Genomic DNA, 27330 nt, shown 5'->3' with positions numbered 1-27330 from the left:
AAAATACAAAAAAGAATTTATTAGTTTTTATCATTGGAGTTAAAGAATTTCAACACATTTTAAATTAGTAACAAAATATTTTAAATTACAATTTATAAATCTGACTGTAAAATTGTTTTAACAACAATTTAAACTTTTGATTATATACTTAAATTTCATTTATTATCTTTTACTCCAATTTTTATATATCCAAATTTGGTGAAGGTAGAAAATTTTAGATTCATTACATACTAAGCTGATCGGAATGTTTTGAGTTGCCTCTGATATGCTTCCCAATAATATAGTTCTAAACTAGTGAAAAAAACGCGCTCCGCGCGAGTGAGAAAAATTAAAATATAAGACATTTTAAAAGATCTTTATGATTTAAAGTTTTTGAATCCTTATATTCTGTAATTGTTGTTGAAATATAAGAAAATATAACATTTGTTAAAACTCTAACCTTCAACATTTACTAAAAGAAATGAAATTAACAGCTATGTCCCTTTCAGGTGATGATCTTGATTAAGAAGGTGGAGTCTGCATCAGTTAATAAGGTGATTAGGCAACTTGTAACATCTAGAAGCCAAATCAGCAACATAAAAATTTATTGTAATAATTAAAAAGAAGCAAGGAAAAAAAACATAAACAACCAAAACCTACAAATTAGTTATATATAAATTCCAAGAACATGTTTATATAGAAATTAGGATCCCAAAAGCCTATTTCAGGCTTGGAACGAATTCCAGTCGAACTGGGATAGGAAGTCACAAGAGTCACAGGCCGTATAGTCTGGTTGTAGTGTGCAAGAAAGAAAATTGAACAAAACTATTCACTTTAATTGTATTCTAAGACAAATTACATGTGCAACCACCTTGTTACAAGCCAAAGGACAAAGGAAACTATATAATGCCACGGTCTGTTAGACAGCTCCATCCTTTTCTTGCTTGTGTTGCGCAGCCTCCTTGACATTGTTTTTGTTTGTTGAACTACACTCATGGGCTTCTTGCTTCTGATCTTCAGCCTCCTTCCTTTCCTCTTGTTTCATCTCTGATGCCAGGCTCTTTTTCGCAAGACCGTCGTTGCCTTTTCAGCCTGTCACACACACACATACAAGTTCAAAAGAAAAATAAACTGATAAATAGTAATCTTGTGTCATATGCGGTTTGATCGGGTGAATGTCATATTGTCATAGGATTTTATCTCAGTTAAATTGGGTTGTCTTATACATTGTTACTCCTAAGCTGAGATGTCAATTTCCATAGACCAAGGAAAACAGATAAAAAGAACAAAAATGCAAATCACCCGGTTGATCCAATTCAATAACCAATGGTTGCACAGCAAGCCTCTTGAACAATTGCTTCACCTGATCAGTGGAATACCCCTTTACAAAAACATCAACAGACCCAATTTCAAATCGTCAAAAAGATTCAAACTTTAACATCAAGAACCAACGAAAACACACACACAAATAATCTTCTCATGTGTCTTCTGCCATGCCCTGTGCCTTTTTGAAGTAATAAGATCGTGAAGAGACTGCAAAGTATCTTGCTTACGACCCACATTAATCAATTGTGCATGGTCAAATACCAAAGATCATTAAAACAACCTGATACACTAATGTCGCAATCAAAGATATAAATAAATTCATAATCTGCTTTTCTAATGCTACCATGTTTTGCTATTTATATTATTTTGATATACAATGACTTTACCGGGTGATCTAGCTAGCTGTAGTTTAGAAACAGGAGTGTATTCATAATGGCCGAGATCGAGTAGCTCAACAACATTAGATCGAGCCACAAACGTCCGAGCATATCGCTAATTCTTTAGCACAAAGAGTCTAGATATGGCGATTCTAAGCAGAGACATTAACAATGAAAGTACTTAAAGCATAAACTAAAATGCACTGTCAGAAGTTCACACAATCTAAATAAAATAGTACAACAAACAATCCAGATTATTTAATACTTACAACTCCAATGACAGAAGGAAGCCATCCTTTGTACAATGCACGGGCCCTTCTTCACGAAGCACTGTAGCAAGAGCATGAGCAATTCCTCTATACTGGCTTGGAGAGCTCCTTGACTGCAAAAGCAAGCACAAAACTTGAACTCCTTGCTCCATCCTAGAGCATACCTGATTTGGCACAGACCTTTGGCCAGCGCCAACCTAAATTTGAACAATATTAATATTGAGCAAGCAACTGTAAAGTATGCCTGGACTGTTAGGCGACCTCATACCAGGTCCATCGAGTAGGTCGCTGACATAGAATACTCGAAAGTTAACTAAAAATAAATCAAATCCCTAACCACCCATCAGCTAAAAATTCAACCAATCACAAAGCAAATCAATCAGTTCGATCAATATAAACAAAAGCCTCTAACATCAAGATCAAAAAAGCTAAGTTTCACACACTGCCAAATCATATGATAAAGCAAACACAAAAGATAATCAAACCCCTAACAATAATAATAAACATATTTGACCAAAATAATCAGGGAAAAAAATCTGGGACCGGGGACGCCGTTGGAATTTTCTTGATAAATATACTAAAGCCAATTATTATAGATTATACACATGAGCCCAACTTCTACACCTGCAAGGAAAAAGATGCAAACAAATTAGGAAGAATACTAAACAGCTATACTGTATTCTTCAACCACGGGTTCTTCTGTGTGATGAATTTGTAATAAATCATCGGTTGAAAGGGAAATATTAAGGCGCCTGTAGAAGGGAAGCTGAAGATACAAAAGATGTACATAAATTGCCTTTTCATCCGTCCTTTGTATTTCTCAACTTTAAAAGTAAATTTTTAATTATTAAAATGTGAAAAAATTAGGAAATGAGAAAATTGAAAGGAAAGATTTTCAAGCATGCCAGGTCAGCCTTTGAGGATCCTCCTTTATATAAATATAAGATATAAGATATAAGATTTTTGTTTTGTAAAAATTATAGTTCTAAATTTAAAAGGCGTATAGTTCTAAATTTATGAACAGATTTTATAGCGTGACCATATTTTAGTTAGTTTTATTAGTTAGTTCTAAATTATTCTTTCAAACGACGTCGGTTGGGCATAACACTATTCGGGTATCATTATTTTCTTCGCTCTATCTGCTTCCTGTTTAGTGTTAGGGTTTATAGTTTTGCCTGCGATTTTGATCTTTCCAATCCAATTAATTCCCCCAATTCTGTTCAGGTAATTCTCTATAATCGTATCCCCTTAATCGATATCTATAATAGTTACATACAAGTTATACGTACATTTTACCTGTATATAATCGTTTGCTTTATTAAACTGAATCATTAACAATTTAGGAATCATTTTAAAGCATTCGTCGATTCTATGGAGATTTTAATTGAAGGATTATGTTAGTACTGAAGCTTTACTCATTAAAGGACTTTAATTAGGGTTCTATATTTTTCAATAATGAGGTTATGTTTTGAATTGTACTGTTTCGATACACGAATTAATATGGCATCGTTTTGGAAATGGGTTTTGGTTGTGTTGTCCCGGAAATTTGGCTGAGATATGGTTGTAAGATGTTGATAGTATTAAAGTTTTTTATTTTGGTGTGCAGAATGATAGTCGTGGTAAGATTTGGCTGATTCGATAAATTTTCTTGATAAGCAACTTCTTACTATATTGAATTTATGTAACAATGTAAAATAGACTTTTTCGCTTTAGTTTGTGTTTCGTAATGCTGGTCGCACAGCTTACAGATGGGAAGTCATCTGGGAATGAAATGTAGATCGATAGGATCTCTGGTGCAGTTGCATTGATGGCATCACCTTTATCGTGAAGTTTATAAGATTTGTAATGAAATTTTCAACTTCTCAGTCTTTGTTGTTTCAAATGTCTTGTTGTTATGATGGTATTGGTCTGGCTGTACCAAAGTTCCTGACATTTTTGATAATAGTTCCTTTATTTTAGTATCTTTCTGTTAAACTGATTTTATCTACTGATGTTGATATAAAGTTAGATAGGAAACCGGATATGGGAAGCAAAGGTCGAATTCCTCCTCAACAATTACGCCGTCCTCTTCCCGGGTCTGTTATAGAGCATGCTGACACGTTTGCTCCAGGGCCACTACCTCCACGTGGTGCTTACCCTCCTTTTGATATGCTACCTCCTCCGGAGGTCATGGAACAGAAACTTGCTGCACAGCATATTGATATGCAGAAGCTTGCAACTGAAAATCAAAAACTTGCTGCCACCCATGGAAGCTTGAGGCATGAACTTGCTGCTGCCCAGCATGAGCTGCAGATGCTGCGTTCTCACATGGGAGCTGTAGAATCTGATAGTGAACATCAGGCAAGGAGCCTTAAGGACAGAATTGCAAGAATGGAGGCTGACCTCAAATCAGCTGAGCCCCTCAAAGTGGAGCTGCAGAAAGCACGAGCAGAAGCTCAGGAATTGTTTGGAGCAAGGCAGGAACTTCTATCTAAAGTGCAGGATATGACACAGGATCTTCAGAAAGCTCATGCAGATATGCAGCAGTTTCCAAGTCTGCTGTCCGAACTGGAGAACCTTCGACATGAATATCAGCATTGCAGGTACTTTTGTAGGTTCATTACAATGACCATAAAAAGAGTGTTCATGATCTAATATTTCATGAAACTTTGTTATGCTGAGTTTGGTTGAGGAGAAATAATATTATTGGCAAAGCGAAATGAATTAACTCTCCCTTGTTTTGAGTTAATTGATTTGATTTTGGGAATTTAGACATTGTTTTAAGAGAAGAACTCCAGATTTTGGATTTTGCTTGCTCTTATATATATGGAATTTATCTAGTTAGATAACCCCCCCCCTCTTCCGGCCCCAGTCCCCTGGTTTCTCTTTTTGGTGAGAAGAAAAGGTCACGATTGATTACTTGGGAGTCTGGAATGAAATTCTGATATATTTTTCTTTGACCGTCTTTAAATGCACCACTTAGTGTTAGAAATGTGTTTTTCTACTTCCGGGAATCTATGTAATATTGTTATATAATGTTGAAGTCCAACAGAAATGTAGCATGTTTTGATTGCATGTTTTGACCATGCAGGGCTACTTATGACTATGAGAAGAAAGTGTACAATGACCACCTCGAATCTCTTCAGGTGATGGAGAAGAACTATGTAAACATGGCCAGAGAGGTGGAAAAGCTTCATGCAGAATTAACTAATTCTGCAAATACTGACAGGAGAACTGGTACGCTGCATATATCATAATATTTTTTGCCATTTTATAGTTTTAGTCTGCTTTCCTGCAGTAATTTCTGATATCATGTTCCAAGGTTTCTGAATATCACATGACAGGTATTCCTTATGGTGGTACTGGATATGGCGATGAGGTAACTGGGCATTTTCCTGTCGGACAGAATGTTTATACCGATGGCTACGGCCTGCATCAGGTAATTATGTATTTTTGCTGTTGGTGAGTCTAAGGTCTTTGTCATTTAAATTAGCTATTTGATGAAAAGAGCTCATCCTCCAAAGTAAGTGTTGGGTTCTGCAATAAATTATTAGCAGTTGGAGGAATAGGTTATGCTTTAGTCCTATCCTATCTGCTTAATTTGCAATCAATGTAATTTGTTGTATTAGCTACACTAAGCCGACTTCAGTGTGTGGAACAAATGTTGATGTACTGATTTAGTGAACTAGAAATTTGCTAATCTGTCTATAGGCTCAAATATTAACAGCTCCATGACCAACTGGCAAAAAAAGATGAAGCTAATATGGACACATGTATTCCACCACTTGTCAAACTTTGGGATACATGTGGATGTTACAGAACATTAATTAAAAACTCTATAAGATGGTTAAGTTCTAGCCTTTTGTTGATATAAGATTATTATTACCTTATACGGAGAATGGTTAACTTAAGAATAAAGAAAAATAAATAAAAGCAGTGGTTTTAACATGTCATGTTATCTTTTTGAGTAGTGAAAGTTCAACCTTTTTCTTGAAGTTACCAATTTGGTGGTTGTAACTATAGCCCATACAAGTATTATCTTTTACATTGGATATACTTGCATCTGGTCAAATACATGAGAAGCTCGTATATGAATGTTTACACTATTACCATACAAACGTAAAGGCGGATCTCTTTGTTGTACACGAAGTTTGGTGAATAATGAAAATGCAAATTTCATCCTCTATGCCTCCAAATATATCGGAGCTGCTAAATTTATTCTCATGTTATAGTAAATTAGATATAAGTAGTTGCAGTGTTATTAGGTCGTGTCGAAGGAAAAAATGAAGATAATTGCAGATAGTAAAAGAATTTGAAAACGAAAGAACACAAGGGTAAGTAAATGCTACTAAGCAGCTGAAACTAGTAGTTCTGCTCCTTCCCTCAATGACTTCATGTTTACATTCACTTGAAGATGTTCAAGAGAAATGTGTTTAATGTGATACTTAACAGCAATAATTTAAGAAATTTATGTGTTGTTTGTGTGTAATAATGGCCAGGTTGAGCCACAAGTGAGTTTTTTATTTTAGTAATTAAAAAATTCCTTACAGTACTCTCTCCATATTGTTACATAAAACTCCACTGTTACACTGATGTCACAATTGGATAACATATTTCAGGGACATGGCCCTCTTCCTGGTGGGAGCAGTGGTGGAGCTGCTGGACCTGCGGGATCAGCACCTACTTCATCTCTTCCTGCTACAACTACACCCGTTGCACCTGCCGCTGCTGGTGGGGGTACTCCAAATGCTGGTGACAAATCTGGAGTAGCTCCTGTCAGGCCCAATATTGATGCACAAAGGGGTTCCAACTACGATGGGCAGAGAGGTACAGGAGGTCCAAGTTATGATACTCAGAGAGGACCAGCACTTTCAGGTTACGATGCACAGAGGGGTACAGGAAGTCTAGGTTATGACAGTCAGCGAGGACCAGTAGTTCCAGGCTACGATGCACACAGAGGATATGGTGGACCTAACTATGATCCGCAGAGAGGACTTAGTGCACATGGTTATGATATGCAAAGAGCCCATGGTGTACCCGGGTATGATTCACAAAAAGGAGTAGGTGGATCTGGTTATGACATGCAAAGAGGGCCTGTTGGAGCTGCGTATGATTCCCAGAGGGGAGCTGGGTACGAGATGCAGAGAGGATCTAGTTACGATGCACAGAAAGGACCTGTTCATGAAGCTCAAGTAGGGCCCGGATACGAGGCTCCAAGAGGACCAGAATATGATCAGGGACGGGGCTATCCGAGGAACAGGAAATGATTTCTGATCAGTGGGTTGAATTTGTCACACTGCTCGGGGGTTTCTTTGTTGAGAGATGGCAAAAAGCATTTCTACTGATGAACACAATTTTGTTGATGATATTAAACGGTTTAACTGCATTCAGATTACAAGTTGGAGCCTGAATTTTATTGAAAATAACGGTTTCCTCTTCAGTATGTTACTGAAGCAGTCCAGTATGTTTATTTCCTAGAATTTTAGAAATGCATGAGCTTGCTATCCCCAGAATTAATTATTATCGATCTTGTAATATATCATCAAAATTGAAAAAAGAGGTAAAAGGAAAGTAGTAGTTTAGTCTGTACAAACTCGTATGAATCCACAGTTTGATTTTGGTTACAATGTGCTGGTCTGGTCGTGTCGTGATCTGATGGAATGGGTGAACTGGATAATGTTGGAAATATTAGATTGGGGACGGTGGTGGTGAAATGTATGTGGACTGCTCATGAATGATTGCTAGAAAAGCAAAGCGAAAGTTCAGTCCAGAGCATTTGGTGCATAATTCCAACACTATCAATTTTGTGTACATGGCTGTTTTTTGTGTACCTGGGTGTTCCTCTGCTCCGGGGTTATAACTTTGAATCACTGCCGATGAATTGAGAGCTTACTTTGCTCATCTATATTTCAAAGACATGCATAACAGATACAGATCGACTGATCAGATTAGTTTGTTCTTCAAGCTCTCGCAACACCTGCTTTCTGCGTCGTCATCCCTGGTTGTTCTTGTTGATAAAGTAGCCGTATTATATGAGATCAAAAGGCCAACTGAGTGACGTAGTAACACTATAACAGTCTCCACTTGGCCTATACAAATTACTACGCTTTCGGCTTCTTGTTTTCTTTTAATCTCCTTTATGACTCCTCTATTTTGTCATTTATTTTCTACAACTGCAAAAGTATAACAAACACAAACACATTCATGTTATACATGAGGCAAGCAAAGCCACTAGTATCAAGCACATTACTCCAAATAGCATGTTCTTCAAATAATACCGCATCACCGGTATTCCAATTGTCGTCTTCTTTTGTTAGTGGATCGGTTGAGAATGTCTTTGCCTAACTTAGCTGCCTTAATAAATTGTTAACTTTTAATCATCACTTAATCACAGTTTGATGATCGCGATCCATGTAAAGTCCTACCTACAATGATACGTACCTTGTTCCCGTTAACGAGTTTTTTCCTTTGGAAAATGACAAGATGAGTTGCAACCGTAATTATCTTTTGTGCGTGGGTAAAATTAATTGCGGAGACTAGAGAGTGTAAAATTGGACGTGGTTAATACTTAATAAGACCATCTCCAACCACAATTTTATAAACAAAGCAACTTCATATTTATTTTCACCTTTTTCGCTTTATATCTTGATTTCATCTCCAACCATTACTTAATTTTATAAATAAAGCAATTTTTGCTTTATCTTCGTAGTTCAACTTCATATATAAAGTAGGATAGTAAATGACTTTATATATAAAGATAAAGTAATGGATAATTGGAGATTGATTACTCCATTTATAAAGTTAAAAGTGAAAAAATATGAAGTTTGAAGTTGTGATTGGAGGGAGTGTGATGATAAGCTCCTTTAGCAGAGTACACATTCTAAGTATCGAGATTTTGATTTATGAATTCTGGAGTTCTCACATATATGTTTAACAGACAATAATACATAACAAGTCTACAATACACCTGAAATTTTGTAGTATAAATTTGTTGCAAGTGGAATTCTGACAAAACAGAGGTACAAGTCCGGTAATAATAAACATCAAGACAAGAACATTAACCAATTACTACCAAGCTTGCTAGCTAGTGAAAACCAAGCTACATACTTGTAGCTTTATTTCTACCACCTCTATAACCACACACCATTATTAGCAGAGCAAGGACTATTAAGTATTATCTACTTATCACATAATCCACTATGTTTAAGAGGATAAGAGATGATTAAAAAGCATAAGTTTTGTTAATCTTGGGAGAATCAGCAACCTTGAGAGTCTCTTGAATGAGCTTCTGAGCTTTCCTGCTTCTTATTTCAACTCTCATGCTCTCACTCTTTTCAATCCTGTCATATAGTCCTCCTCCAGCAGCAGGCTTCTTTGTTTTTAGACACCTTAATTTTGACTTGAGACTCCCCATTAGTCTTCCAAATCCCATCATCACCATGCTTTGTTTCTTTAACTCCGCAGTTTAAGGACTGTTTCGAAATTCTGGTTCCTGTCACTAGAGGACAGGAAAAGAAATAAGAAGGTATTTGAAGTTATAGAGAGAAGGCAAGTGAAAGAGATGATTGGAATGAATAAGGGCTGTGAATCACATTAAATTGATGGTGTTTCAATGGGTTTGGAAGTCGGTCAGACCACGCAATACAAGTGAAGTGACTCAAAGGCCTAGGCTTCGCCTTATATATGACATGGACATTGAGATTCTATGTGTAATTATAATCTCCACTCAATTTTTAATGTTAAGAAAACGATTTAAATTAGGTTTAGTGACTGTTCAAACAGAAACGTATGCATGATTGCATGAATGAAAAGACAATGCGGTGCGTGGAGTGAAATGCAAACCAAGGCCACAATCATAGAAAAGATTGTTATCCTAACAAGTTATACCGAAATAATATTTCACAATCTTAAAGCTAAATTATAAAAAAAAATCTAGCGATTTATAAAAATTAGATCAATGCTCACAAGGCTCTCTTTTATTCGCTCATAATAACATGACAATGTCTGAGATCAGGCACCATATACTATAATTTTCATAAATAATGTCTAAAATACTTGAGTTGTGAGAAATGACTTGAAATATCAGTTATTAATGTTGGATAATCTGCCGTTTTGTTTTTTGAAAAAATAATATAATATCATATTTTTTTTGAGAATATATAATATCATATTATGTTTAGATTTGAAATCATTATAAAATATAACATGAAAAGATGAAACGCTACATAAAATAACGTTTAGAATTTTAAAACGCTAAACGCATTAAGAAGTGAAAAGGGGATGAATGAATGATTTCAAACTAATATATGAGGTCAGCTTGTCCGATAGTGATATTTGAGACCATTTTTCTTAAAAAGTGATAAATTGTGCTACCGGCAGCTGAAAGGCTCGGTTCACTGAATGTGACCATCAAAGACATAATAGATCCATCAATGTAGAAAATCTTTCCCCTCTAAAGTTTTTTTCTCTATGCAATTAGGATACGTAAATGTGTTCATCTGGTTCGTTTTCTACTCATGAAAGAGAATTTTGATTATGCATGAAAGAGATTTGAGCTTGGATGATGGATAAAGTGATAAAGAAAATTTCCACTATATATTTGGAGAAATTCTTTATAAACTTGTGTGTAATCGTGAATATATAAAAGCTTAAAAAACCAATTATTAAGTAGTTTTGATATATACAGCTTGTCAGTTTTCAGTTGGAACGAGCACCAAATACAGAAACAATAGAGAGTTGTGAGCAGGTAGTATCTTTTTTCCCCTCCATACAAATTTCAAGTGGCCACAACTGTCATAGCGTTTCTTATCTATATATGAAGATGTACAGTGCTCTTCTCGACACGTGAAACTAGTGCAAAATTGCACTATTGTAGATTTCTAGTCCTCTACCACCAATCTTAAATAAAGATAGAACTATTCTATCTAACGTTATAATGTGATTTTAATATAGATTTAAGCGTTCTAATTCTACTTACAAAAGTGCGACCTAATTTTTTTTTTTTTTTTTGAGAATGAAAGTGCGACCTAATTATTTTCATTTCTCGATATGCTCATTTTTTCGCTAATTATCTACCAATATGTTTTTTTTAATCGTATAAACAATAATACTATAGGCACAACAAGACAGTTAAGAGGAGAAAAACGAACTTATATATCAAAATGGATCTTGTATATATTATGGTGCTATTAACTTTTATATTTTGTTTGTGCTTGAAACAAGTTTGGTTTATACGAATATCATTTTTAATTCTAAAGCCCATAAGTTTAACATCTCGGCCCAAAAAGTTAAATATCGCTTCCTGGTCAGCCCAAGATGTTTTCCTTTCAACTTGGATACTTTCTTTTCCTAATAATAGATCTTTTTGACCGGATCTAATTAAATACGTGTTCATCGATATCAATGGACATCGTACATTATGTTGCTACTTGCTGGTATCTTTTACGTCATAGTAGGCCTGGCAATTTGACACGTAACACGCTAACACGAAACGAAACGACACGGAAAAAATGGATACGGGTTTTGATTTTCGATACACGAAACACGAAAGTACACGAACACGAAATTACACGATAAATTTCGTGTCGGATATGGGTTTTCATTTGGGGTACACGAAATACACGAAAGTACACGAAATATTTGTAGATTATATTTATTATATATATGTAATGGTATATTAAATATATAATTGAGTATAAAGTATATATTTATATGTATGTGTGGATATATATTATAGATACATTAACAAATTTATAAAGAATTGTATACAAGTATAATATATATCATTCACATTTAATAAGTTTATAAAGGAAAATATATATTAAATCCATTTTTTGATTAAAAAATATATTAATATTTTTATATATAATATACACGAAAAGTACACGAAATATACACGAAACGATTCGAAACGGATACGGGTTTCAAATTAGGTACACGAAATTAATAACGAGCGGATACGGGTTTCACCTTCCGGTACACGAAACACGAAAATACACGAAACGAAAGTATACGAAACGAAACGATTGCCACCCTTACGTCATAGGAATCGTGCATTTTTTATTTTTTAATATCTTACATAATGATGTATGAATATAAAAACCTCTAGTTGATAAATAAATAGATATTAAAATACTGAGAAAAAACAAGCATGGATGCAAAACTGATCCACCACTGTCCAGTCCACTGCTTGGGCCATGAAGCATAATTTTCATATCCACTTCCAGGTTCCACCACAAAACGGTTTTTTCTAAAGAAGACAATAAACAAATATAGAAAACCAAAGTAAGTTTAAAGTAGCTGGTTTGTAAGCTAAACTCAAAAAGTTTGCAAATTGAGTAATTTTGTAATTTTATATTATATTCTAATTTATTGGTTTTCAAAAATAATTTTATGAGTTACGACAATTATGTGAATATTAATATTTTACGTGCAAAATATGAATTGATGCAAATAATTAATTGTGGTAACTGTTATATGTGCATTTTATTGTTTATTTTGTTCCAGCAGGTAGATTTGAAACTCGATTTATTTTATTATTTTGTTCGAGCGGGTATCTTTAAGGTAAGTCAATGGTTATTATCGTTGAACTTGCACTTGCACGGCAGCGTGGTTGATGGCGTGCTTAGATCAACCCAGTTGTAAACTTGTGGTCTCCTCTAGTCGTGTATGTTGCGACTTGTGATGGTGTTGCGACTTGATGTTTTAGTTCAAGTATTTAACTTATCATGGCAAATGAAGTTAGTATTCAGACATTATGGCTTCCAGAGCGAAAGCAATTCTGTACATTTTTCTTCATATGATTAGCCTGTTGTCCATTTCTCAAGCTGAACATCATCCCAGTCTATTAACCTTGTTTGGTAGATGCAACTTCGACAAGATATTTCAGTTCGGAGATTCTATTTCAGACACAGGAAATTTCCTCGTCGAAAATCCACTGGACCGCTCTGGTAGACTGCCATACGGAGTGTCAAACTCAAACACACCTACAGGCCGCTATTGTGACGGTCTGCTTATGATAGACTATGTTGGTATGTTATTAACTCCAAACTTATTTTCTTAGCTAGTGTGCTCAGAGACGGATCTAGTAAGAGGCACGGGGACACGTGCCCCTCCTATTTTTTTTTTGTTTTTTCAATATTCTAAATTTAATAAAATTATAGAAGTGCCCCTTGATAATCTGAAAATATATAAGTGTTTTTTAAAAATTTGCTTGGTGCTCTTTTAAAAAAATATTTCTAGATCCGCCCCTGGGTGTGCTAGTGTAGATTTATGTGTATTCATGATATGAATCAGGGGACTATATTATAAATTGATGTTTTATGTTATTTGTTTACTTGACAGCATCTGCAGCCGGTCTGCCTTTGTTGAATCCGTATGAGGACACGAATGCCGATTTCACCTACGGAATTAATTTTGCAGTAGTCGGTGCAACTGCACTCTCTGTCGAAACTTTGGCCAGGAAGAATATATTTGGCGCGAGAACAAATAGTACTCTGGACGTGCAGTTGAGTTGGATGTCGCGTTACCTTTCTTCTTACTGCAAGTCCGAAGCAGGTATATCAAGTTCACAGCTTATTTAGCGTTTATGTCACAAATGCTGCATTTGTATTTTACTTGGTTGACGGAAGCTATTTTCAGATTGCAGGGAGAAACTTAAGAATTCATTGTTTTTTATGGGAGAAATTGGAGGTAATGAATTTAATTATGCATTTTTCGGTGGTATGAGTATTGAAGAGGCCAAGAATCTTGTTCCGGAAGTAGTCCAAACCATAATGAATGCTACAAGAGTAAGAAAGATTTTTATAATATTAAGAATCAACACTTCAAATGAGATTCAGAGAATCAAGAGAACTCATCTGCACTTTTTTGTTCTTTCGTATAGATTATTACTTGCTGACATTTTCCTCGACTGATTAATACCGACAGGAAATCATCAAACTTGGAGCTCGTAATATTGTGATTCCTGGAAACTTTCCCATAGGTTGTCTGCCATCTTACTTGACCACGTTTCGAGCTAACAGCTCTTTTGACCTGAACCATTGCCTGAGGGATTACAATCAACTTTCAGTTTATTATAACTTGCAGTTAAGAGTAGCGATTGTAAAATTACAGTTAGAGAACCCGAGCGTTGCTATTGTTTATGGGGACCTGTATTTTGCTTTCCAGCGCCTTTTTTCACCTACTATTCACCCAGGTTTCTTTCACTCTCTATCTATATATGAGATTCTTTTCCAAATTATTGATAGGTTTTTGATTTTTTGGTCGCATATATATAGGAATTAGGATTTGATCCCGATTCGTTGTTAAAACTTAAAAGCCTGTTGTGGAACTGGTGGCGATTACAATTTCGGATTTACAATGTTTTGTGGAAATGCTGGAGTTCCGGTATGTTCGAATCCAGATCGGTACGTAAACTGGGATGGACTTCATCTAACACAACAAGCCTACAAATATATAGCAGAGTGGCTCATTCTCAACATATCACCAATGCTGCACTGTCCAGCATCTTGATCGAGTATTATGCTTTTAAGTGGTTGAGAATGTATTTAGGTGATATGAAACTGGGTAATAGCTTGCTGTTTCAATTTAAATAAAAGTTACTTTTACAAACTAAAGCCATGATGGAATATACGGATTCAGTTCTTCAAGGAGAATGAATTTATATATATATACTTGATGTGAATTAAGAATTTGTGTTCTAAATTTATAAGTTGCCCGAATTTATTTTGAGTCCCGTGCAGAACTAACATCAGTCGCTAAATGTAAATACTGTAGAACTTTAACATTATTGTATCATTCGCATAAAAACTGCACCATCATAATTGGCCTGTAATCCTTGGAAGTTCTTAAATTTATCGAACTTTTAATAGTGTGATTTTCTTTTCTTTTTTTGGTCATAATAGTGTGAATTTCTAAGTCAACAAAAACTAGTATTTTTATACAATTTGAATCATTTTAAGCATACTAGATTAAAAATATATTTTAAATCCTTTTTGATTAACCGAAATTCCAATAGGTTAAACCATCAGTTGGTATATTTATTTGCTAACGAAAGAATGATATATTTTTTTGTGCTTGAAGATGATTTCAACATGTTGATTTTCTATTCTAAAGCCCAGAAATTTAACATTTCGACCCAAACATTTAACTATTGTTTTTACTCAGCCCAATATGAATCCATTTCAACTTGGATACTCTTGGTCTGCAAGACTGCAACAAGCTCAAGATGTTTCCATTGCTAATAAATCTCTCTTAAATAACACAAGCATGACTGCAAATTCTATTCAAATATTCCAATTACTTCAATTGAAATAAGAAGTTTGAGGTGTTTTTGGAGTTTAACCATTTCAATCTGTTAATGTTGATGTGAGTATTAAATAAAAGTGGACTCAAAAAATTATTTCGAGGATTTTTTGAGTTACAAGTTTTGGTATGTGTCATAAATTCATAAAAAGCTAATCAAAAAACTATTTTACAAAAGACCGCTAATTTAATTCATTAATTAAAATATTTATTTTAATTTTTAATTAACTAATCAAAACATACGATTCAATCCCCACCATCAAATTCTCAAACAATGCCTAAAATTTTTTCCGCTCAAGAGTTGCAACAGATGACAAGGCCAAAATGCTGCTTGTTCCATTAATTATGAGCCTGAGTGTCTATACTGAAATTGCGCCACAAATTTGGAATTTGTTGCGTAATTTATGATTTCATTTTTACACTCTTGTTTATCAACCTTTCATATTTTTATATTCTCTCCGTCTTGAGTTTCAAAAAAATCACAATTAATATGTAGATAAACTTGTATTGAAAGAAGAGAGAGACATATATTTTGGGACAATTTTTTTTTCTAAAATGGACCTATAAATTGAGACGAAGAAAATACTATATTTTTCTCTCAATCCGTTCGTCCGTTCCTCTGCACTGATTCTCTTGCAACCAAAGAGAACATATAATCATGAGAAGGAAAAAGGAAGAGAGAAAGGATAACGAAAACGAGAAAGAAGCACATGTGGTCACGTGATTCGCTTTTGAGTTTGATGAAACAGCCATCTATCCCCACTGGAAGGTGTCCACAGCTTCATCACCATCGTCCTCCTACACGTTCACTGCGTGTGCTTAAATATATACATATTTGTCAGCACCCAAAATATATATGTATTTATATACGACTTGTCAATATATGTAACTGTACATCATGACCAAATTAGATTTCGACCCCATGATAGATCTTTATATTTTATTTTTTATATTAGCAGCACAGTCATACACTCATACACGCCATTGATTCAGATGTAAATATAAAATATACAAATATCCAGCGGAGCCCGAGTTAGGAGTTACTCACTTCATAACAAAATACTGAACAAGATCAAATCTAAAAAGGATTAGATCTGATTTTATTAAAATGTGGGTAAAATAAAAGAGGGGATGAGAGAACGAAAGAGTTAATTGGTGAGCGAGATAATATTTAGAAGATGGAGAAGTGACGATTGAACCCTAATTACGGGTGTCGACTCTCAACACAAAAGAGAATATAAGAAGAAGAATTTGATGGTTGATCGTAGATATTACGGGTAATGACTTTTCGCATCGCACTTTTTATGCAGAGAAAACCGTCGCTTTTACTATTCCTATGCGTGTACATTAGACCGACGATTATTATCACTTGATTAGGATCTACAGTGTATAATATAACACTGTCAAAATCACATATTGTATCAAAGTTAAAAAAAAACATCTAAGATATCAGAGATCATATACGTACTACATACAGAAAATATTGTTCATAATTAGATATTTCAATTAAATTGAGAATATCAAAATTCTCCAAATTTTTAAAAATTCTGGTGGTTGATTATCTCTTTTAAAGATGAAAAATGGATTGACTGCATGATAAAAAAAATATCTAATAGTGATGAGTGCCAACCTTTTACACACATAATTTAGTCAGCTAAATTAAAAGTAAAATAGGGATCGTCGTTACACCTAATTTCATTTCTAAATATAAAATTATATTAAGCTGATTCATGATTTCAACTAATCCAGCAAGACTTTCATATTGTAAAAATTTTAATACACAACTAACCCAATGTTTCAGGTCAGCAAGAATCAGCCAAAACGGTTGACCGAATAGCACGATTACGACATGTAAACTGCCTTACATGGTGATTAAAGAAAAAAAAAGATTAATTACAAATATTTATTTGTTTATATTATCTACTTTCACGGTTATTTTTGATTTGGACATGCAATTTAAATTATAGACACACTCTTCTATAATATTTATTGAATTTAAATTTTGTGGATAAGAATGTATGGTATATATTTCTAATCATAAAAATTTAAAAAATAATAAATAAAAGTATTTTTATATACACCATAATTATATATAAAATATCAAGTTCACGTATATAAGCACACTGATATACTATAGAACATGTAAATATACATTCTTTTATGCATTAAGAGCAGATCATGTACGAGAATTGCTTAGTAGAGAGTTGTTTAAATTAACACCGACACACAAGGGGATTCTATATTGATCATATGCGTAATGATGCTATTATTAACAAATAACCACGAGGTAAGCTCCTTTCTCTCTTCTTAGAAATTGTTGTCTTTCTTTTTGCGATGTGATATTTCAACCAAATTACGAACATTGTTGGGCTATTGAGCAAACAAGGAAAGTAAAGCATTTTGGAAAAAATATGATACTACTTCCAAAAGCACTTAAACAAGGAAAAAAGAACTTTTACATGGTAGATAGATATCGGGGCTGTTTGGTTCATAGAAGCAGAAGCTGCTTCTGGCTTCTGCTTCTCTTGACCCGTTTGTGTAAAGAAATAGAAGCACTTTTAAAAAGCTGAGAATGCTAGCTTCTATCTCACAGCTTCTGCTTATTTTCCAAACACTTTATTAACTTCTTTACTTCTCACTTCTACTCCACTTGTTTACTATAAGCAAGAAGTCACTTTTTTTAAGCTAACCCAAACGGCCCCATCGTTTACGCCTACTCGAAGCTTCCTCCGTTTCCCAAATATGTAGGCAGAGAGATTCTCTCCCATATTTGTTCGAAAAAAGCGCTCCTGCAATAGATTTTTTTCGCAAAAAATTTAATTTGACAATTGTACATCATTTTTAATTTTAGGCACATAAAGCACAATCCCTTGTAAGTCGCACATGATCTGTATAAACTATTTCTATCTCATCTCTTTTCTTTAGACAGATTTAAAAATATATAAATAATATAAGTGGTATCTAAATAAATTAAAAAGCAGAAAGATTCATACAATAATGATTCTATGACAGTATGGACAAAAGAAACGGTGATGCAAGGCTGCGAGATTTTCAGCATCTAACCAACATATATCAAATTCAACACTTTGAACATATCGCACCTTCATATATGCCAAGTCTGTTTCCACCACCCTTCTTCATCACAAACTAATCCATCGCCCTCTCCCCCCCCCTCTCTCTCTCTCTCTCTCTTTCTCTCTCAATCTCTCTCTCTCGATGAAATCCCAGCCCCCCGAAAATACCTACGGTTCCAGAAACACAAGCACACAAAAAATCCCAAATGTAATAATATTACTAGCCGCCACCCTACTTCTCCTCACCATCGTTCCTCTCTACTACCCTTTCCGCCCCTCCTCCACACCCTCCCCCCTCTCCAAAACCTCACCGGAATCCCACATTCCGACCACCCACTCCGACGTCGATTCCATCAAAATCACCGAACATGAAAAATGCGACATATTCAGCGGAGAGTGGGTCCCCAATCCCGATGCACCTTATTACACAAACACAACATGTTGGGCCATTCACGAACACCAAAACTGCATGAAATACGGCCGGCCCGATGCAGACTTCATGAAATGGAGGTGGAAGCCCGACGGCTGCGATCTTCCCATATTTAATCCTTACCAGTTTCTCGAAATCGTACGAGGTAAATCTTTGGCTTTCGTCGGAGATTCGGTCGGAAGAAATCAAATGCAGTCTTTGATGTGTATGTTGTCACGGGTACGTAAAATTTATTGTTACTGATCATTTCTCTTTTATTTTCCGCCACCATGCATATTCAATTATTCATCAACGTCGTGTACAAATTTTTACCTAGTCCTTTGGATGAGGTTGATTTAGTAACTATGCAATAATTAGCGAGATTTGAAGTTAGCACGTAGTTCCAAGATTAGGTGAATTATGGAGGGGAGAATAATGATATTATTATATTGATAGCTACAGTACAAATTTTACACTGAAAGGTGAACTGATGTGCACGTGAATGATTAGACTGCTGAGTTTGCTTAACAGCTTAAGTTGAAATCTGGAATATTATTATTATTATTGCCGGGTTTCCTGCTTTTAAGTTTCAACACTGGGACATACTTATAAATTGCAAGGTTAATTAAGGTATTCATAATTCAGTTAATTTAGCTTTAAAATTAGGATTCGAGCAAAAACCATTAGGTTTGCGTGAAAACGGAAAAAGCCATTTGATCCACTTACCCTAAAAAATCTCTTAATTCCAAATTTACGCTGTAAAGAAAGTAAAAAAAAGTCCTACAGAAGTTGAAAAGTAATTTTTGAAATTTTCAAGTCTCACTTTTGAGTGATAATATCGGCATCATTGCTCATATTAATTGTTGGCTTCCATTTTCTTTTGTTTTCGATTTATAAATTATGATCGAATAGTTTGGAGTTGCAAGTTGTTTAGGTCCACGGTTTATGATGATGACAAAGTGAAGAAGATTTATCAAGCTTTTCGCAGTCATCTTTATTCGGGGTGACTGTAGAACATTAAAAATAGAGCTAGGATATTGAAGTAAGAGCTAGATCGCCACCCTTTATACAAGTCGTCAAGTTGTGGTTGAGCGGTAATTAAGCTGCTAAAGTCAACATATACTTCCTCAACACTCCATTTTTGTGGACAAATGTTGTCAGAGACTTGTACCAAGTCGGCCTTGCTCAACGCCTCGACCAAATCCTATTACTGTACCTCTGTCAAAATCACAAACATAGCTCAATTAAGTTGGACGTCCCACCCAATTATATATAATCCAATAATAATAAAAAAATTAAATTACATCATCTACTTTCTTTCGTTGTACCCACCTAATTTTATATATTACTCTCTCTGTCCCATTTGATTGTATACGTTTCTTTTCAACTGCTCGACACGCATTTCAATGCTCTTTTAAAATATAGTTCCGTAACTTATTTTTGAGATTTTCTTTTTCTGAATAAAAATATAACATCCAAACTTTAATTCAGAAAAAAAAAATTTAAAAATAAATTACACAATTACACTTTACAGGAGCATTAAAGTCCGTGCCGCGTCCCCGTCCCCCAATGTATACTACTCAGAGGGACGGAGGGAGTAAATTTAGTTGTTTCCGTCCGTTTATCCGCACTACACTCATTTTACATATTAAATATTAATTACTCTTATCACCTCATCTACTCTTTTTCTTTCTTTACTAAATTCACACGCACACGTGGGGAGTCGACCTCCCGCAAAGGGGTACAAGAGCTTTACTACCACACCAATACCTTGTTGGCACATTTTCTTAACTTACTTGACACATCTCATACATATACTATTTCATGGGACAGAGTGAGTACTAGAGTAGTATTTTATTTCATGGGTCCTGGTCCACAGTCATCGATGGCTGTGGACTGGTTAATTGGCCCATGGTTTTCTGGCCGTCGATGGCTGTGGACTGGTTAATTGGCCCATGGTTTTCTGGCCGTTGGATGCATATCCAGCGGCCAGGATTATAACAAAATTTTAACACGTCTAGCGGTTGGTTTTTAACCGCTAGACGAGGAACATATGTCTAACGCGTTAGACACATTTTCCCCGTCTAGCTCTGGCCGCTGGATATGCATCCAACGGTCACAAAACCATATGTTATTTAACATGACCAGTACCCTTATTTCATTTCCCTTTCAAATAAATATATACAGGGGTTGTTTGTCGTGATTTAAAAGACTTATAAATGAGAAGTAACTTTTATTCTATATGTTTGGATATTTTTTTTGGTATTTACAATGTATTGGGTATACAAATTATTAATATAATAATAAATTATTATAATTATCCTTTAAAGTGATCCTCTACGTATTTGTAAAATCAAATTTAAAAAAAAAAACAAGTCAGTGAAAAAGAAAGAGAGAGAAGGTAGGATTTTCAACTTCCCAGATTCCAACTTATAAAATCAGGAATTGACTTAAAAGTTCATTACATAAACAGTACGAATAAGTTACTTCTAACTTATAAATTCAGGAATTGACTTAAAAGTTCGTTACATAATAAGTATGAATAAGCTACTTCTGACTCAAAAGCCCAGAAGCTAGGGTTATAAGCCCAACCAATCACCCTCGTAAACTACAGAGACACCAAATATTGACAGATTTAGAAGTATGATTGGTTACAATTAGTAATAATTTAACCGAAACCCCTGATTATTTCTTAATACTTTATTATTAAACGCCATGACTAGATTTGATAAATTGGAGAATTAATGGAAAAACATTGAAGAAAAGAAAGCAAACGAAGGATATTAGAGAAGATAATAGGAACTTTTAGCATCCTCTAAAACTTGCAGTATTATATTTGATATAGCCATTACAAGAACTATCATGTGACATACAGTAAAATTCAATAAATTAACAATGTCGGGAGTGTTAAATTTTATTAATTAATCGAAACTGAATGTATACAGTAACTTTATATATTACACTATTTCCCACAATCGTGCAGAAAGCTGTGTGAGATTTCGAAGGTTTTACATATAGTTTTTTTGTGTGGTTAATTTCAAGCTTTGGATTGAAGCTGATGTGATTTATATATGAAGCCATTTTCTTATACAAATTTAGTTAAAGATATCAATAATACAATGTGCAAGTCTTGTCTCACTTTGGTGGCAGTCCGAAATCAGAATATCCATTATTGAGGGGATGAAAAGGATTATATGGAAGATATACACATGCAGAAACTATAATTAATAGAAAAAGGAAGTGGTGGGGTGTTTGCCCTTTCATACTCACAGAAATGTATAGGCTGGAATAGACTCTTAAATCAGACTAATAATTCATGTCATTTTTTTTCTTTCTATTATCATTTTCGATCAGTTTGGCCATATAGAGTATTTCTAAGCGACAGTTTTGGAATTGTTATCCCACCCAAGCTATACGAGAGTTTGTGTACCGCCGAGTAAGATTTATGCTCCACTCTTTGAAAGATATGGATTTGAGATCCGTTTTATAATTTATAAGACCAGATCTGCTTTTCCTGCCAATTTCTTACACTAACATGGTCTTTAATTAGCTGTTTTGAAGATAGAACTGTATTATGTATACAACCTTTCTTATAAAATCATTTTAATGTTATAGTTGATGAAGTACGGAAGGTAATTAAAATCTCTTTCGAGTCAGGAATAATAATAAACTGGTGGTAATTTTGTTGTGAGAATCGTCGCAAGCCTGGCAAGTGGGCTCCTCGCTCAACATACTGTAGCCTCCTCTCCTGTTGGTCTACACCTTGCCAGTTACAGCTGTAACTCTGTGAGCTTGTGACCATATACACTCAGTCTGTATGCAGGAGTATGTTTCAGGGTGACCATGTATCATCATTTGTTGACCATAATTCCAAAGACATATAAGTTCATGTGACTTTGTTCACAAATTTGGAATATTTGTGACATAGAAACATCTCGTTAACAATTATATACTTTAATTACTTGAATATTTTGTAATCTCAATCTGACTACGCTATATATGGACATATGTAGAATAATTAGTCAAGTATTAGATCAAAACAATGCAAATTTACTGTGGATGTATTTTTTGTTTTGCATTATTATTAGTTAAAAAACAATACATTTGGTGCTGTCGCGAGATTTAAAATTTTATTTGGATGATATTTTTCAGGTTGTGTACCCTGTAGATGATTCATACTCACCAGATGAAAATTTCAAACGGTGGAAATATGTTGATTACAATTTCACCCTCGCCACATTCTGGTCGCCTTTTCTGGTCAAAGCTGAACAAGCAAATGCGGATGGTCCGACTCACACGGGTCTCTTCAATCTCTATCTGGATGAATTTGATGAAAAATGGACGACTGGGATTCAAGATTTCGATTATGTCATCATCAATGCCGGTCACTGGTTCAGTCGACCGGGAGTATACTTTGAAAAGCAGAAAATAATCGGGTGTCGATTCTGTCAGGTTGATAATGTTACCGATTATCCAATGACTTATGGATATCGTAAAGCCTTCCGAACAGCCTTTAAAGCAATTAATAGCTTACAAAATTTTAAAGGTGTCACATTTCTAAGAACTTTTGCACCGATGCATTTCGAAGGTGGAGAGTGGAATGCCGGCGGAAATTGCAAGAGGCAAAAACCGTATCGGAGCAACGAGGTAAGTTTGGAAGGATTAAATTTGGAATTGTACATGACACAGCTCGAGGAATACAAGGCAGCAGAGAAAGTGGCCAGACAAAATGGGAAAAAATTCAGGTTGTTAGATCTGACCCCAGCAATGTTGTTGAGACCAGATGGGCATCCCAGTAGATATGGTCATTGGCCTAATGAAAATGTGACATTGTATAATGACTGTGTCCATTGGTGCTTGCCCGGACCAATCGATACATGGAGCGATTTCTTGCTTCAGATGTTTAAAACCGAAAACTGGAGATCGTTCAGGGAAAATTTACCACAAAAAGTGGGGAAAGATAGGATCAAATAGACTTTTGTTTCTTGGAAATATTCCATTCTTTTTTATCACTTGATTTTTCTTCACCCCCTTAAACCAGAGCCTTGAGGAGGCTCTGTTACATGAATTGTGTTGTTGCCTAAAAGTTATGTATGGGGGGGCCAAGTATTACATATCCTTGTTGTATTTAATACAGATATGAGGACAACATATAAGGCATGCTAAGGTCAACAGAAGAATGTACTATATAAACTGTTTGATCTGTGCTATATAAATGCTGTTGTAAATTTGTCGAGCTTCACTTCATATTTTTTGTAATTTTTACCCAAAAACAGTTATGGATTCAAATATTCACCTGTACAAATTACAATCATATGGTTGGATCCAAAGGTAAAAGTATGATGATAAAACTTTAATGCTCTGTTTGGTTGGCCTGAATGGAATGAGTTTCGGAGAGAATGGAATGGTCCATTCAGCCCATCAAAAAATTTTGTTGTTTGGTTGGGCCAAAAGAATGGAATGGTCCATTCTTTAAATCATTCCATTCTGGACCGGCAGTATACAACCTATTCTCGAACAAAACAAAGGGACAGCTCCATTCCATTCTCTTCTCTGCTCCCGCACAAAATCAACATATACAAAAACTGTCCATTGTATCCATGTCCGGCGATTCTCAGCGAGCTTCGAACTCTACCGAATCTGCAATCATCAACGAATATGTCTCGTTTTCATTGATCTACCATTCTTAACATTTTCAAACCTCAATTTATCTAAATAAACAGGTTTGATTTCCATCCATTTAAATTTCTTCATTATTCTTGCTAATTTATGTGTTTTTATGTCGATTGATTTCGATAAATCATTTGTCAATCTAGCTAATTTATGCGATTTCGGTGTATGGATGTGCCTAGGGCAGTTGCTCATTTCGGATTAGATGCTTGTGTTTCACCATGTGTATTACGTGTTTGATGAAATGCCTCTTAGAACAATGAGAATTGCCTGTGCTTGATTTATTCTCTGATGGAGTATGTGTCAGTAGGCCGATACAGAGAATGTGTTAAGCTAGATAATTTGTGTTATACAGTGAATCTACAGGAGGTCCACAGGGGCTCTTATAATCAAGGATTCTATTTTTAACTATATGATTGCTTATATTCACAAGTATATTTGTGTTATGTTTTAGACAAGGCTGATGCCATGTTTGGCTGTGGGTTTGGTCCTGATTTTCATAGGTTTCTTGACTCTAATTTTTAAATTTTGGTGGTACTAAATTGTATGGAAGTCCATTCATTTATATTGTCCTAACTGATATGCCAGAGAAATTGTAATGGGGGTCTAATCCGGATTCATTACCTTTTAAAACTGATTTTTTTAATCCAACATTTCTGTTATGCTAGCTCAGATGGTTTATTATAATGGTTTCTGTGAATTGCCTAGCTGATTTCTGTTATGCAAAATTTGAGCTTTATTATAATGGTTTGCTGGAGCTTCATCTTGTTAACATAAGGGAAACATAAGAATAATTAGGCCTAAATCTTTCTTAGCAGTTGCTGTGTCGACTCAACTTCGGATGTAATCTGAACCTTATTTTACGGATTTTACTCTATTAGATGATCTAATTTGGCGGGTTTGTGCTTATGGCAGAGAAACCTGAGCCTGTTGAGGAAAAGGATGCTGAAGGTGGTTCTGTTAACAGAGGTAAGACACCGGAACTGATTAAGAAAATTGTGATTAATTGCACAGGAGATAGCTTTGTTGGGTGGCTTTTTATCTTGGTTAATTCATATAAATCTGCGTTGCTGAGTTCATATGATTTATCATTATGTGTCCTGAGTTCATATGATTTTATGTTGTTGAGGTGCTGCAGATTTTATAAAATTATAGTTTTATCTGATATTCTGTTCTTTGCCAAGTAGAATCTTCATCTGTTGCTAGTTTAGTCATCAGGAGCACACACTTTTTGACGAACTTCTCATCCTGGTTTTCTACAATCTCTCTTGTGTTATTTAGATCATGTTGTGACACTCTAAATTATTTACTCTGCTATTTTGTTCGTTGATTGCTGTCACAAGGTTCTACATTATAGAAAATTAATGTTTACTTTTGAATATGTCTTAATTTATATATATGATGACCAAACTGTTGGACTGATAATCTCACTCTCAACTGGCTAGTTAAAGTTAAACCAAACTCTTGTCATTTCCTTGTACTCCTGTATTCTTTATAAGTTTCTGGTGTGTACAAATATATATTTTACAAAGCATTTGCACTTGGTTTATTTTTGACCATTATTGTCGTATCATCTAGTGTTGCACATACACACTTACCTTTCATCTTTTACATGGGGCTGTATTGTAATGACTCACTTTTTGTCACTGTAGATGCCATTTCATGCACTAAAACGTGATACCTGGTCTATTTGAGCACTCGAAAAATGCATCTTAGACTCTGCAGTTTTGTCAATGTGGACTAACAAAGTTTCCTGTCAAGTTCTTTACTCTGCAGTTCATTCAATTTTCTGAATTTTGGCTAAACTACTAAATTTGTTCGCAGCCAGATCTGAACCTGCATCTTAGACTGAATGCGGCTTCATCTTAAATTTCTGATATTGTTCAGAGTGCTTTATTCCCTGATGCTGGCTTGGAAAGTGGACTTGGTCATGCTGGAGAAGTGGGAGGGCTAGTAATAGTTCGGAATCTTGACCTCTTCTTGGAGAATTTTTGTATTTTATTTGTAAATTATGAAGGAGAATTAGTAGTGGCCAAAGTTTGGATTTTTTTTGTAAATTTTTAATATATATTATAGTTGATTAAGTTGCTACTAATTTGTGTAATGAAATGTGAAGTATGCTATTGACATGAAATTAATCCATTTGTCTATTTGATTTATAAATTCTGGAAGTTAAAATTTTATATGAAAAAAATTTGATAAAAAAATAATTAATTACCATTCCATTCCTTTGAGTAACCAAACAACTCAAATGAATGGAATGGTTCATTCCATTCCAATCATAAAAAAAATGAACCAAACAAGAGTTTTGAATTGATCATTCCATTCAACCTTCTTTCCATTCTCTCACCATTCCATTCCTAATCTCATTCCATTCTTAACAAATTTCATTCCTCCCAACCAAACACAACATAAGGCCAGAGTAAAGCTAGACACATGCAATTCAATTATAAGTGTAATAATTCCGAGGACATGAAGCATAAAAATAATTTAGGATGATAAGTTATTATTGTTTTACAGGTGGAAATGAGATAAGAGATTAGAGGGCCAAAATGAAAATGTGGATGAAAGGCGACATGGGCAACATTGAGTGGGGACATGGAGAATCATGGACAAAGAAGGTGGGGTTCATATATTCGACGTTTTCTTTGTGTTTGGCTGCTTATAGGCGGCCTTATCTTCTGGGCCTCAACGTAAATAAAGTTACTACAGTCTACGGACGTCAATCTTCTTGTTCGAGTGGTCGTATTCGTTGCCGGTCCCCGGTAACCATAATTTTGTTCATATAGACTCGGTTAAGTCGGAAAGGATATGATGTACGCAGACCAAATAATGCTCCCTGTAGTAATGAATGTAAATCGATTTCGACTCCTGAATCATGTAATCGTTGCTTTATATTCGTCTAATAATTTGGGGATGATATATAAGAAATCTAAGAAAAG

General features: G+C 34.8%; 3 protein-coding genes and 1 long non-coding RNA gene across 11 annotated transcripts; 3 read left to right on the top strand and 1 right to left on the bottom strand.

The window, feature by feature from the left end:
- Nucleotides 1-621: 621 nt before the first annotated feature.
- On the bottom strand, nucleotides 622-3075 carry LOC108214772 (uncharacterized). Its single transcript, XR_001805774.2, has 2 exons — nucleotides 1282-3075; nucleotides 622-1071 (listed from the first exon to the last, which is right to left on the bottom strand). It is a non-coding gene; the product is annotated as an uncharacterized LOC108214772 (long non-coding RNA).
- LOC108214771 (protein FLX-like 2) lies at nucleotides 3019-7391 on the top strand. Of its 3 annotated transcripts, none has more exons than XM_017386957.2 (5): nucleotides 3019-3175; nucleotides 3956-4533; nucleotides 5022-5167; nucleotides 5275-5369; nucleotides 6550-7391. In XM_017386957.2, exons 2-5 carry the CDS (start codon nucleotides 3974-3976, stop codon nucleotides 7195-7197), a joined length of 1449 nt encoding a protein of 482 aa, XP_017242446.1. In that variant the 5' UTR covers nucleotides 3019-3175; nucleotides 3956-3973; the 3' UTR covers nucleotides 7198-7391. The 3 variants fall into 3 exon arrangements, with proteins under 3 accessions (XP_017242446.1, XP_017242447.1, XP_063945138.1); XM_017386958.2 differs by having other exon boundaries at nucleotides 3024-3175; nucleotides 3960-4533; XM_064089068.1 differs by having other exon boundaries at nucleotides 3042-3066.
- Nucleotides 7392-12233: 4842 nt separating this feature from the next.
- Nucleotides 12234-14547, top strand: LOC108213370 (acetylajmalan esterase). Of its 4 annotated transcripts, none has more exons than XM_064089067.1 (6): nucleotides 12234-12960; nucleotides 13274-13486; nucleotides 13571-13719; nucleotides 13859-13913; nucleotides 14018-14126; nucleotides 14216-14547. In XM_064089067.1, exons 1-6 carry the CDS (start codon nucleotides 12687-12689, stop codon nucleotides 14220-14222), a joined length of 807 nt encoding a protein of 268 aa, XP_063945137.1. In that variant the 5' UTR covers nucleotides 12234-12686; the 3' UTR covers nucleotides 14223-14547. The 4 variants fall into 4 exon arrangements, with proteins under 4 accessions (XP_063945137.1, XP_063945135.1, XP_063945134.1 ...); XM_064089065.1 differs by having other exon boundaries at nucleotides 12235-12960; nucleotides 14209-14547; XM_064089064.1 differs by having other exon boundaries at nucleotides 12239-12960; nucleotides 13859-14126.
- A 3674-nt stretch (nucleotides 14548-18221) lies between these two features.
- Nucleotides 18222-26551, top strand: LOC108214494 (protein trichome birefringence-like 19). 3 transcript variants are annotated; one of them, XM_017386505.2, is made up of 4 exons: nucleotides 18222-18958; nucleotides 22871-24441; nucleotides 25304-25357; nucleotides 26213-26551. In XM_017386505.2, the coding sequence occupies exons 1-2, from the start codon at nucleotides 18452-18454 to the stop codon at nucleotides 23690-23692; spliced, it is 1329 nt and encodes a 442-aa protein (XP_017241994.1). In that variant the 5' UTR covers nucleotides 18222-18451; the 3' UTR covers nucleotides 23693-24441; nucleotides 25304-25357; nucleotides 26213-26551. The 3 variants fall into 3 exon arrangements, with proteins under 3 accessions (XP_017241994.1, XP_063945133.1, XP_063945132.1); XM_064089063.1 differs by having other exon boundaries at nucleotides 18292-18958; nucleotides 26217-26551; XM_064089062.1 differs by having other exon boundaries at nucleotides 18292-18958; nucleotides 25207-25357.
- Nucleotides 26552-27330: the final 779 nt, after the last annotated feature.

The sequence above is a fragment of the Daucus carota genome, chromosome 3 (genome assembly GCF_001625215.2).
Source record: "Daucus carota subsp. sativus chromosome 3, DH1 v3.0, whole genome shotgun sequence".
Classification (NCBI taxonomy): Eukaryota; Viridiplantae; Streptophyta; class Magnoliopsida; order Apiales; family Apiaceae; genus Daucus; species Daucus carota.
This window is presented reverse-complemented; position numbering and strand designations above follow the sequence as displayed.

Excerpts from the sequence above, each read along its gene's own strand:
- LOC108214771 (XM_017386957.2), top strand. The coding sequence starts at position 3,974 with ATGGGAAGCAAAGGTCGAATTCCTCCTCAACAATTACGCCGTCCTCTT. Across the intron at positions 5,168-5,274 it reads AAATACTGACAGGAGAACTG|GTATTCCTTATGGTGGTACT; the intron begins GTACGCTGCATA and ends ATCACATGACAG. Across the intron at positions 5,370-6,549 it reads ATGGCTACGGCCTGCATCAG|GGACATGGCCCTCTTCCTGG; the intron begins GTAATTATGTAT and ends AACATATTTCAG.
- LOC108214494 (XM_017386505.2), top strand. The coding sequence starts at position 18,452 with ATGAAATCCCAGCCCCCCGAAAATACCTACGGTTCCAGAAACACAAGC. Across the intron at positions 18,959-22,870 it reads TGATGTGTATGTTGTCACGG|GTTGTGTACCCTGTAGATGA; the intron begins GTACGTAAAATT and ends GATATTTTTCAG.
- LOC108213370 (XM_064089064.1), top strand. The coding sequence starts at position 12,687 with ATGGCTTCCAGAGCGAAAGCAATTCTGTACATTTTTCTTCATATGATT. Across the intron at positions 13,720-13,858 it reads CCATAATGAATGCTACAAGA|GAAATCATCAAACTTGGAGC; the intron begins GTAAGAAAGATT and ends TAATACCGACAG. Across the intron at positions 14,127-14,215 it reads TTCACCTACTATTCACCCAG|GATTTGATCCCGATTCGTTG; the intron begins GTTTCTTTCACT and ends TATAGGAATTAG.